The sequence below is a fragment of the Centrocercus urophasianus genome, unplaced genomic scaffold (genome assembly GCF_019232065.1).
Source record: "Centrocercus urophasianus isolate 14NV4802_14NV808 unplaced genomic scaffold, USGS_Curo_1.0 seq_17, whole genome shotgun sequence".
In the NCBI taxonomy this organism is placed as follows: Eukaryota; Metazoa; Chordata; class Aves; order Galliformes; family Phasianidae; genus Centrocercus; species Centrocercus urophasianus.
In genome coordinates this window covers 2,598,036-2,610,981 of record NW_024884722.1, presented here as the reverse complement: position 1 = coordinate 2,610,981, position 12,946 = coordinate 2,598,036, and the positions used below count along the sequence as shown (strand labels likewise).

General features: G+C 40.8%; 1 protein-coding gene across 5 annotated transcripts in view; it reads right to left on the bottom strand.

Annotated features, from left to right (window-relative positions):
• Positions 1–12,946, bottom strand: part of CUNH10orf90 (chromosome unknown C10orf90 homolog) — a 62,202-nt gene that overhangs the window by 14,778 nt on the left and 34,478 nt on the right. For 4 of the 5 annotated variants that reach the window (XM_042817668.1, XM_042817672.1, XM_042817670.1 and 1 more), the window contains exon 4: positions 133–429. In XM_042817668.1, the coding sequence (XP_042673602.1) occupies positions 133–429 (297 nt within the window). Of the gene's footprint in view, positions 1–127; positions 430–12,946 lie in introns of all 5 variants that reach the window. The other variant, XM_042817673.1, reaches the window with a different exon arrangement.

Genomic DNA, 12,946 nt, shown 5'->3' with positions numbered 1-12,946 from the left:
TCATACTCAGTACTTAAAGCTGGACAAAAATGGACTGACTTTCCATTATTTCACTTTTTTTTTCTTTGAGACTGATCTCATCTTATTATTGAAACCATATTCCTAAAAACCACAGTAGGATTTGTACCTTACTTTTTAGGAGCTGGTTTTGCCTGTGAACTTTTTCTTCTAAGAGGACTCTTGAAGAAGCTTTTATATTGCACGTACAGTTGGAGATGGACATTTTTGGTTTCAGGACGCCCTGGGTTTGGATCTCTTTGGATGCAGAGGTGCCCTTGGAGGGATCGCTCTTTTTTGGTGAGCCATCAGTGTCAGCCGTGGTTGCTTTTGCTTTTCCCAGTGTTGTACCCAGAAAAGAGGCAGAGGCTGTTTTGCTTCTCCCGCTCATGGTGCACTGCTTCTTCTGGCTTCCAGACATCATTTGCTTTCCTGTGAAAAACAAGAAAAAAAGATGTATAGCATGGGAACATTATTATTTTCAGCCTTCTGTTCCTCATCATTTTTATTTCCAGCAAAACGGTTTTCAGGCATGTATTTTAGAAGTTGTAACTGATACAAACATTGTTGTGACTGCCACGCAGCTGTACTGCAACAAAACATTAACAAAACATGATCGAAATAATCAGAGATACTTCATAAAACTAAGCTGCTATTCTAAGCAATATATATTCACTCTAATGGGCGGTGTGGAAGGAGTGAAGGCATTTCTAATACAAACATATGACATATGACTTTCTGTTGTCTCTTATTCACTGGACAGAGAGATTTTAGCTTTGTTGTACCTGGTCAGAATTAAAACTATGGGTCCAGGTGTGGCTGTGAGGACAGCAAAGGTCCAAGCGTTTCAAGGTCTCCATAGTGTGGTGGCTGCCTCATAAGCACCACCCCTATCGCACAAGTCTGAGTCCACTTTCTACCTCTGTACAAAGCCATGGCAGAAACTAGCAGCAGAAAGGTCAGATTTGTACAAGACATGCTTTCTCCTTCTGTTTCATGAGAAGGATGTTGAATGGCAGCTACAACTGCAGGACTCTGCCATGCCTAAAGCAACAGAACTCATCAGGTAAGCTCTATGCTACACATACCCTAAAAGATAATTCCAACAGACCACCACTACTGCCAGCAGAACTCCAGAAAACTGAAAGCATGGGCACATGAACACACAGAAGTGTCCAGAATAGGAGAAAAAAACAGAATTCAGGAAAGGAAATGCAAAGAATTGAGGACAGCTTGGAAAGGGCAGCAGGATCAACAAGTGGGAGGAAGACAAAAAAAAAAACCAGCAGATGGGAACTGTTCTGTGTTCTTATAGAGTACTCCCAGAGGTCCCCAAATGGTCAGCACCCACACAACTGTGCACAGCATAAGTGCTCTTGGTTTTTAATGGTGTGCAAAAATTGCTTATGGTCTGTCCTAATCACAGGCTGGCTGGAGACTTGAAGATTTATGCAGGAGGAAATGACTGATAGCTATTAAAAAATTAGTGAATTTTTTTAGTGAAGGAAGATTACTTCTATCTTTGTCCTCTCTCTCATCCATCCCATGAAAAGTGATGAAGTGGCACATTATGTTAGACCATTCCTTATTAAGCAATATTAAATCCTGCTAGTGAGACGCAGGGTGTTTTCAAACCACTTCTCTATCCTTAAATCTAATTCTAATAGATAATAAATTATCTTTGTCGCAAAGTTTCCTACATATTGCAATGGTCTGAATAATTCATGCTTCATTCTTGTCTTCCTGCATTTTGGGGAAAATTAAAGACATTGTGGTAAGCAGCTAGTCGTTTCCCTCACCATGAAGATCAGAAAAGTGTTTAATACAATTTTACATTTCCTTCTGTCAACTCAACTGCCAGTACAGGGAAGAGCCAACTTCTCAAGGGAGTCTCTAGTGGGGGATCTCAGAAGATCAGCATGGGCAAAAAAATTAACTTTTTTCTAATTAAATGAATTCCATCCTAATCAATTTCACAGCCAAACAGAAAATCTGGTCAAAGCAAGGAAGAGCACACCCAGCTCCCAGACTCCAATCTAGCATCTAAGATCTCCTCTCTGGTATAACTGATTTTTTTCTCCTTGCTTTTCACACTTTGCAACTATTTGCCTTCTCTTCTGTCAAACCTCATCTCCCTTCTCTCAGATGAAAATAGTTTTGATGTCAATACAACAAACCCAAAGCACTCAGCTCCGTACAGACCCTCAGCTGGAGCTCACACATACGCAGCGCTTTCTTCTCCCATCCCCTGACTGACCCTGTACCTGCAGTTACAAACTGTGCTTCTGCAAATGTTTCGTGACATACAGAGGGAAAAGACATTGAGACAGATTAATGGTGTGATGGGCACCAAGGAGCATTTGTGGCAAGAGGTAGAAGCAGCCAGCACGAGGAGAAGATGAAGAAAGCAGCAGGTAGCATTAAGTAACTGCAGAGCAGCAGAGAAGGAAGTCTTTTCACAAAGGCAGCCAAGATACCAGAAATAGGGGGGTGGAGAGGGCAGCTGAACCACAGAAAGAACTTGAATGGAAAACAGATTATCTCTTTAAATCATCTTTTAAATTAAAATTGTTTATTGGCCAGCAGAAAGCAGAGAGGAGAAGAAAAAAAAAGTGGGAAGCAGAAAAGTGTTTCTACTCATCCAAAACAGCATCGCAGTAGGAGATCGTTTGCTTTCATATCTAGCAACGGTCTGTACAACAAATGTGTGTGCTGTGAACCCAGACAGCTTCTTCACTGAGACTGTGAGGCTGTTCACCAAGCATGGCTGTGTTCCCTGCATTGGCCATTTGCTGCTGCTGGGCACCACTATCCAAAATGCCAGGGTGGACTGCTGGGACAGCAAGCATGGGCTGCAAGGTGCCAAAAGACAGAGGAGGGACAAAAGCTGACCACCTCTCCTATGTAACATCTCAGAACATAGATTTGAGCAAAACTTGGTTTTGCCTGGAGTGCTCGTCTGTCATTTATCCCTAACTATCAGACTAGCTGCTTGCGCATGTTGGCTGCCGAGTGCAAGCTCTGTAACTTTCAGGAACAGGGAATTAAGTCCCAGGAATTTTCTTACATACAGTGCAAGTGCAGGCAGCCTTCTCTTCTGCACTGCACCCCTTCCCTGCCAAAGGAAACGCCACCAGTGGCACTCTGCCCTCAAGGCCTGGGGATTCTCAGCAAAGACTCAGATTAGGAAAGGAAATGCAGGTATGAACAGAAACAGGAACGTGGTCAGAAATTACACAGAGGTGATGGCTCCTTCTGAGCATTTTGTGGTAACCAAAGGATGTCTAAAAATGAATTTTAAAAGATTCCTTAAGATATTCTGCTATAAAAACATATCACTTTCTGAATGAAAATAGTCTACCTTAGATCTTGCACAAATATTACAACTAAATCTTAATCATTATTAGATTCACAGTAGGTTTTTTGTGGTTAATTAAGGCAATCAGAAAAAGTGCGGCTCGCTCTTGTTTGACATTGAAGATAATCAGATAAATAACAAAGCCAGTTTGGTAAAACCTTTTCTCTAACTCTCTCTTGAATTAACCTTCCAGTTCAAAAGGTGCACCTAGGTGCCCTCAATTCCCAGGAAAACACAGCAAAGCAACACAGACACGGGCTCTAAGGACCAACTCCCCCTCCTCAAAGCAGCTGTCAATTACCTAAACTAACAAACCCAGAAGCAAACGATACTCAGGAAAAAGAAAAAAAGAAAAAGGCAAAGGTACTGAAATGTAAGATCACAGAATTTCACTCTGTACATTCAGGATCCGTTTTTAATATACTGTGCGGGGAATTAGGGCTGTTAGTCTCATTAAGACTATCTGGAATCATATATCTAAATCCCCACGCAGCAAACTGGAAATATATCTTCCCCTCTGAGGATAGCTAGAATTGCAACTGGATGACTAGCAATATATGTTTTTTCTATTATCCCAACCAAAGAAAGGCTTTAAAACTGATGAACAAAGACATGCAAGCATAATGCTGTGGGAGATACAAGAGAACAGAACTTGAAGGAAGGGAAAGCAGAATGATTCCGTTAGTAAAGCTCTGAATACACATCCTAGTTCAAAAAGTTCAGCTGTTTATAGGAGAAAGCGGAATCAAATAAGGACTGCATTTGGAGGAAAGTCATTTTTGCCTCCATGCAAGAAACAAAGAGGCAACGGTTCAGTCGTTAGATGACTTTGTGAAAACCGTATGATATCGGAGTTAAAAAATATTCTGTAAAACCAAGGGTAGGGTTTTTTGCTTTCTTATTTGTATTTTTGAAGAATCCTTGACCTCTGAATAAAATGAGCATATTGTTTTACTGTACAGTATCTCTTTACGTTTTCCTCCCTTCAGGGGGTTTCGCTAACAGGAAGTGACCTCGTATTACAGCAGGTTGAACTTGCCTTTCCTTGGAAGCATTGTCAATTCAGGCAAACACACACTTTTCCATTGTTACTGCGTACTTTTTTCTCTGTTCCCATTACAGCAGGATAAAGCAGCTTTTCATACTTTCATATAACACTCGTCCTAGTATTTCAGTGTGGATTTTTAACAGTTCATGACAAAGTACTTATTTGAAATGGCCAGAGCTCATTTTAGCAGATGCACGACACCACAAACCCTCCATGACCACCAAGCAAGCCTGACAAGAGGTGGTTGCCAAAGGAGACTCAGTGCTGATTCCCTACCGTCCTTAACGAGCTCAGACATCACCACCACCGGCAAGCTCTACATTATAGACCACCTACTGGGTTTTTTTTTCTTCTTTTTTATTAATAAAATCCCCACACCCCTGGACTGCTGAGAAATCCCTGACCCCTGTGATGGGAGCTGACAGTGCCAACAACCCAAGCAGAAAGCAGAAGCAATTACTGTATCTTAAATAGAAGAAGCTTATACCATTTCTAAGAGATAGTCCCAGGGTTGAATGGGCTGTACAAGCAATAAACCAAAATCCAAACCAAGACTCCCGATGACAAGGACTGATGACTCAATTCCTGCCATGTATCAAGTATTACCATTGCTAAGTTGTACGATCTCAGATATAAGTAAACAGACTGCATCATTTCAACAGGCTCGTAACACAGAAAAATGGAAACAGTGAGAGCAATGACAGTATTATTAGTTATTTCAGTGTTTGTCAAGGCACGGAGGATAGGGAGAATAATTCATCGTTCAGATCACTGCCGAGGAAGGGACATCGCTTTTAATCAGTCAACAAGATGCAGACAGCAAAGAATGCTAGAAATTTAGATATTTTGACTAAAATTTCTGCTGACCAGCAGTGAGACCTCTGTCCCAAACTGCCTTGTGATGTTTGTTAAGTGACTTGTTTGCAAGAGGCAGTGTCAGGACCGCTCAGCATTAACATTCATGGAAACTATCTGAGTTGCAAAAAATCCTGACAAAATTGTAGCTGTGCCCATGCTCCCTAATCAAAATGTAGCACTTAACGAGGTCTTGGATTTACCATTAAATAGTGATCTGATGCTGGATCCTGAAAAACAGGGCTGGCCCTTGTCCTCAATACCAGCAGCAATACCAGAACTGTCAAGACCCAAAGTCAAGACAACTTTGCAAGTTTGAACCAAAGAGAATCAGTCACACTGTCATTCTCTGTTAACATCACTGTACTTGTAGTAACATATCTTCAAACAGCCCTATCCAACTGGGATGAGGCTTCATTATCTCAGCTATACCAGTAGCTAAAAGGCTAGATTAAAAATTATCACTAACAAACAAGGTTCTCAGTTGCTTCAAGTAGGATTGTTTAGTCTGGAGAACAGGATGCTCAGGGAACACCATCTTGCTCTCTACAACTCCCTGAAAGGAGGTTATGGCGAGGTGGGGTTGACCTCTTCTCCCAGATAACAGCAAGAGGGGGATTGGCCTCAAGTTACACCAGGGGAGGTTCAGGTTGGCTATTAGGAAAACTTTTTCCTCTGAAATAATGGTCAGGGAAGGTAACAGGCTGCCCATAGAGGTGGTGTAGTCACTGTCCCTGGAGGTGTTCAAGAAATTTCAAGGCCAGGCTGCACGGGACTTTGAGCAACCTGGTCTACAGGGAGGTGTCCCTGCCTATAGCAGGGGGTTAGGCTTCCAATCTATAATCAATTCAAAGAAGAGTCTCTTGATATCAAGAAATACCTTGTTTACAGAAGGCTATTGGCAAAATTAGTGCAGTGTAACACTTGGCTTCACAGAAAAGAATCCCAAAATGCAGTTCATCAATGGCACCTAGCAAGAAGTCCCTCACCGGTGACCTCCAAATTATTTTCTGAACACACTTTACAAACATTCCACCGATCTTCACTCTCAGCATCAAGTAAGGGGACGCCACTTTAAAAGCAGAGCTAATACACAGCAGTGTGGTGTTTAGGACAGGATGTGACGCACCGATTCCTACGGCGCGGAGAAGCTTGGTGGAACAAGAGCGTAATTTGTAATGACTACAGCAGCCAAAAGGAAACGTTCCTGCCTGGCACCTGCAGGGGATCATCTTACACTCTGAATCATGAGAGTGTGTGATTGCTGCAGAATACTTTAGTGGCCAGGAAATAATCCACCCACATTTTTTTATTCAACCGTTGCACCAGTGCGTTACCAATACCCAGCTGGCTGAGAACAGTGCTTGTACACTTTATTAGCATTTTCCCCCTTTGCTTCCTATGTGCTGGGACAGGATTAAAAGAAAAATGTTCTCTTTTCATTAAATCACTCATAATTTGGAGTTTAGTCAAGAACCTGATAATTGTTTTCTCATTGAAGAGAATCAATCTTAGATTTTATACTCGTGCAATGAATCATCATTATTCTTGTCATGTCTTTTTGGCCATGCTACACTAAACACTTCCAGACAACCGGTCCTTAGATGGAGAGGATCTCTGTTCACACTGTTAATAATCAGGGGAGCCACTTATTGAAAATGCTTCAAAATTTGCTGCTGTACTTAAGAGACGTTCTCTGAAAAACCCACACAAGGAATTCTCAGAGGCAGACATCCGCATTTGGATTTCAAGGATGTCATCTTAGAAGCTATCATGTGATCGTATTGACTGCATTGTAGTGACTCCAAAAGTAATCTGTTGCACTGTCACTTTAAAGAAATATACTCAGGCTGATTCACAACGTTTAAATGGTGATTTGCAGGGTGAGAAATGTATCAACCACTTGGTATTCTCATCATGTCAAAGACACCTAGTTGTTCAGCTCTTTCTGATAATTTACCACAGCCAGTTTGAGCCAAGCATTCATTTTGCAGACTGCAGAAGAGTTGCACCTACTTTAAAACAAGCGTGAAGAGGAGGAAAATTAGGTCCTTTACTCCAGTGGTGTAATGCAGTCACTGAATCCATGTAGCCTACCTCTTTTTAAATATAAATCATTATTTTTAATGCTTTTAGTATCCAGACCTCTGTTGGCTGTCCTGAGCACTGACAAGGGACTTGCCCACTCTAAATTCTTTCACTTCAAATTGTCTCATGCCTTCACCAACTGTGACCGCTTAAAGTCTGAAATTATTCCTTCCTGTCTACCTGGAACAGTGGGGAAAAATCAAATCTTTAACTTTCATATACCCAAACGAGGAAAGCTTAACTTTAATTTGGGTTATCAGCAAACAGTGTGATTGCCTTTGGGAAAATAATGTTAATTTATCATTCTCATCTCTGGAAATTCTGTTCATAATATCATTAATAGGGCAGATGTCCTTCTGTTTTCAAGGGAAATGATGTCATTTCTGTCCAATAGGTTGACTGATACCCCCCATAATATAAAACTGAGCCTTTAATCAGCAAAAGACATGTTTCCTGAAGGTGGGCAGCTCCTTCAACTCCTGTCAAATTAACTTACGCTCATGCATTCAAACAAGTAGGGTGGAGAAACCACAATAAAATAAGAGCCACAAGAACAAAAAACAACTACTTCCAAAAGACAATGGCTACATGCTAGCTAAAACTACGAGAAAAAAAAAAAAAAAAAAGAATAATTTGCTCCATAGAAAACTGTAAGCACTCTAATCATAGTCACTGTGATGTCTAATGAACCACCACTGAAGTGTCAGTTCTGGCACTGAAAGCAAGCCTAGGGCAGCATGGGCTTACACAGCTCTGAGCCTCATCTTGCCCTCTTACTTGCAGCATCTATGGTCTGTGTCTCCAACATCAGCTACGTTTCCATGCAACGGGACAGAAGGCCCACCACTCCTCTGAATACTGGAGTTACTTTAAATAGCAGAACAAGAAGGAATACCCACCTACTGTTCCACTGTTTTTCCTCCCAGACTCAACAAGCCTCACCAGCCCTCCTTTTGTCGCACCAGATGAAGGGGCAACTGATGCTTGAAACAAGGACTGAAGATGAATATAGGGGCGCATACTCAGGTACTATAATTAGGAGTACATCCTCCTAAACACGAATAAAGAATCTCTAAGGTAAGAAGAGGCAGCTGCTATTTGCCCATTACACAGGTTGGGGGCTGCATACAAGGCTCAGTGCACCTTCTGCACTCACTGATAACTGAGGACTGCCAATTCCTCATGGAACTGACCGAGTCCTCAATTTCTCAAAATCTGATACAGCATGCTAAGGTCACATTGCAGTGCGACACAGATCCAATGACACAGAACGTCTAGACTAAAGAAAATTGACAACCTCCACCGTTTTAAATGTATACCAGATGAAGTGAAACATCAAAGGAGCCCCTTCTAATGGGCTTTTTGGCATGTGGTCCTTTGTTCTTAACAAGTCAGCACCAGCTGCTGTGTCTATAATGCCAAGTCAGTAATGTCCCTGGCCAGATTCTTGGCTGATGTAAATCAGCGTAGTTCCTCTGAAGGCAGCTTTTTCTATTGGTTGACATCAGCCAAAAATCGGACTCCTCGTGTTTAGCAGGTGTGTGCCAAAGTAAAATCTGCTGTGCCATATTTCACGTTTCTCCTGTCCTTACCGTCACTGCTGCTGAGCATACTCTCAGGCTGAAGAATCAATTAGCATCATCTGTGTAGCTCCTCAACTTTCTATACAATAAATTCCACACTGTACGGAACAGCTTTCATCTAATTATATCTTGTTTTATATATATAATACATATATACATGTGCATGCATACTAATCTCATATTCTAGGCTATTGTATGCTAACTTGCTTATAAGCAGAAGGTCAGGTGAGAACACTAGGTAGGCTGAATTCATTCATCACAGCATTTCAATTAATATTTAATAATTGAAAGTAAATACTTCTAATAGTCTTTAGTTTTAAGACTGCTTACATTAATCCATTCTGATTACTGTGAATGAATATTAGTTTAATGGTGACCTCCAAATATTTTCCCAATATTCAAATGTCTCAAATACCAGAGGATTTCAATGTATTTTTCAAACTAAAACATTATTTTGCAGGCAGTATCACATTGAAATCCCACAGTATCCACTGTTCTAATTTCACTCCAATAAAGGTATATATGTACATGCACACAGATAGACATGGACACAATACAAAAAGTCTAAAGAAGCTCTTGAAACTAATCAAAATTTAGTTACTTCCTCCTTGGCATATATGCTGCTGGCTTCAGTAATCGTTAATAAAACTCCTACTTAAGAAGGAAGGACAACTTTATAACCACCTGGGCCCTTCAACAATGCAAAATGCCAGATCCCATCTCAGTTTACCCATCCATTGCCTCGTATTGCTTTAATTAAGTAAATTATACTTTCAAGTCACCTCTTGGTCAGTTTGGTGAAAAAATACAAACAACTACCTTGCAATACAATAGTAGCACTCACTTTTGTCTCATTCACTGATTTAAATGCGTTTTCTCCATCTTGAGTGCTATCTGTCATCACTACTCCATTTCCGAATTCAGCAGAACAGATGCTGGTAGTGCAGCCACTGTGAGACCCCTGTTAGGATTACCTCCTCCGAGAGCCCTCTGTGCCCAGCACTAAGTGCTGCTGTCGTAACACCCCATTGCATCACATTCACCTCCAAACAGTGACTCATGACTACATCATAATCCTCACTTCCCTACTTTGGGGTAACTTCCATAGGTGATGAGTGCTGTATTCTCCATGTCTTTGACATCTCAGCATAGGGTGCGACAGCCAGGGCAGCACAGAGCAACTCCATTGGATTCAAATTTATCTCCACCACAGCTATTCCTCCTTAATAGCTTTGCACAGCAGCCTTGGGCATGCCAACAGAAGAAAAAACGCAGGTGCAGACATTACAAGAGTTGAAGTGCTAGCAGAAATAACAAAGCCGAGGTTTGTAAAGGTGCTTAGGCATCAAGATGTTTGATCTAAGCTTAAACAGATAAATTTGGATGTTGGATTTTATAATCTTACAAAGTAAAGTGACAATTTTATCTAATCAAGAGGTCAAAATGTATTTAAACGTGCTCTTTTTCCTTCTCTTTGCCCCCTTTTAATAATTCAGCCCATCGTCAAGTAGCTAATAGGCTGTAAAAGATAAATAGAGAAGTAGATATTCAAGTGGAGCACGTTCTTCATGAAGGATGGGTAAGAAATTAAGATTAAAAGCGTTCATGCCTTTCACAGAAACAAGACTAATCTTTTCATTTTTAACTAACCTTGTATTTATGAGACATCAAATGCAAACAGTAAAGGGAATTGCCACAAAAGCAGCGTTAGCAAGTTCTGACAGCTTGTTAAAAGCTGCGACTGAAGGCTGGCAGATCCACATCGACTGCCTGCGACGTGGACCTCACAGAGCCTGGCCAAGGCTTCTGCTCAGCTGTATCTCTCTGAGGTGGCTCTTGTGGCTGTTACTGGGGACATTTCACGTTAGTATGTATGCGTTCTTTAAGCTGCCCAAAAGATTTACATCTTGACCCCTCGCTAAAAGTGAATGCAATCGCATCTTATGACTGCATGTCTTTCCACATCTGAAGACTGACTTCACACAAAATATGGATTTTCCAGCACTTACAGTCCAATTTCTTGCCAGAAGCAAAGTATCCAAAGCAACGGAGCCAGTAGAAGATACAATCCATAGTGGTGAAATCACAAGGCCATAATCAGTCCTTGGGATGACATAGCATGAGACATGGCTTTGAATGTTAACTGAGACCAGGACTGTTGGATTTCTAAGCATAACTACCATCTATGAGCAAAGCCCAAGACTTACATTTCTTAATATGCCTAAAATATCCTTTTCATATGTGGCAAACTGTGGAAATGTATACCTCTGGAGATTATCTGGCTCAATCTCCTACTGAAAGTATGGCCTTGGATTAGAGGCCATACATAAGAGCCATGTAAAGCCAAGTCCAGAATGCTTGGATTAGAACATGAAATGGTATGAGTAATACCATAAGAATCACCGTTACTTTAGTGAAGTCACATAAAAAAAAATTAAGAAAAGGCACAGCAAAAAGGCCACGACTCAACCGGCCCCACAGGAAAGAGCAAAGCTGGGCCCTGTAAAACAGAAGTATGTGGGTACCCATCCCTCCACAGGTACTGGCAAGACAGCCTATATATTCTTAAAACTACATTTGCAGACTTCATATAGAAAAGGTTAGCCTTGAATGCAACTGTTCCATTCTTTGGCCATGGTGATATTATTACTACTTTTATTTCTGCTGGCAGCAGTCTGTTGCCTACAGCTGCGCACTAATATAAACTCAACTTTCTGGGTCACCAGAAATGTGACAAAGAGCTCTCTGCAGTTCCTTCATCCACAAGATAATGACATCAAAGTATTAACATGGTGTCAAAAGTTGTTTGTTGCCTCTTCTTTTCCAATTTTCTTTCTTCTTAAGCATTTCATTTCACAGATATTCAATTGCATAAGCATACGATAGACCTTAATACAAGTAGATATGAGCTAGTACATACTGGAGGAAAAATGTATAGAAAGAGTTGGGAATCTGTAGTGGTATAAAGGACTTTGCTGATGTTACTTCACTGTAGTCATAAAGCATCATTGTGCAATACAGGTCTTGCAGTTTTAAGCTGAATATGCAGAAGTTCCACAGCACGGAACAGGAAGGCAAGGGCCCCATTATAGCTTTTGTTTCTCTCAATACTTAAAACTAGTCCAGGAAAAAAAAAAAAGCCAACAAACAAGCAAATGTGACAGGCTGTAGGACTGTACCAGATTTGCACTAGAATGGAGCACTGGATCCAATAGATCCCTTCTGTTCCTCACTTTGTAGATTTTGGAACAGATTTTGAATAGATTTTGGAATATGGCAAACACTGTCTTTCATTTTCTCCCAGGTTAAAGTCATACCAATTGCCTTTCATTTTAACGAGCAATGTAGATGCCTTGTGAATTTAACTGGGTTTCTTATGATATGTCACATTTAATGGCTGACAGCTATGCAAGAGCTTATTACTTTTGGGATCCTGGTGAGAAAGACTGCTGTTTTTTAGCATTATACTGGCTTGTTATGACATTTCACACAGGAAAGTGGTAGTAAGCAGATAAACACCTTCTTATACATTACAAGAGATCTGATCAAGAGAAATATATATCTTTACATTCTACATTATTGCTGATACAAATGGTGGAAGCAGTTAAAAAGGTAACACTTCCCATGTTTCTTAACACCTGTATTCTTGTGCATACAAATGGTGGAAGTTGCTTTAAAAAAAGCAGTATTTCTCAGCCAGTTACCTCACTTACTTCCTTTTTCCAGTAGAACTAGGGAACCATGAGCAAACTCCTGTTTCACTTTCTAATTACTTCTAGTAAAAGTCATCCTTTCATGGCCACCACTGCATTGCCAAGCCCATGTGAAACCTCAATACTATTCTAACCCTTGTTTTTTGTGACGTAACACAAAGTCCTTGGATGCCACTGAATTAAGCCCTGAATACATAACACTGCCTATGAAAAATCTCAGGAAGGCACTGTTATTTTAAATTAGGCTATTACACAATGAAGCATCTCTGTGGAAGACCCTGGCCCTGCTGATAGTTTTCTTAGT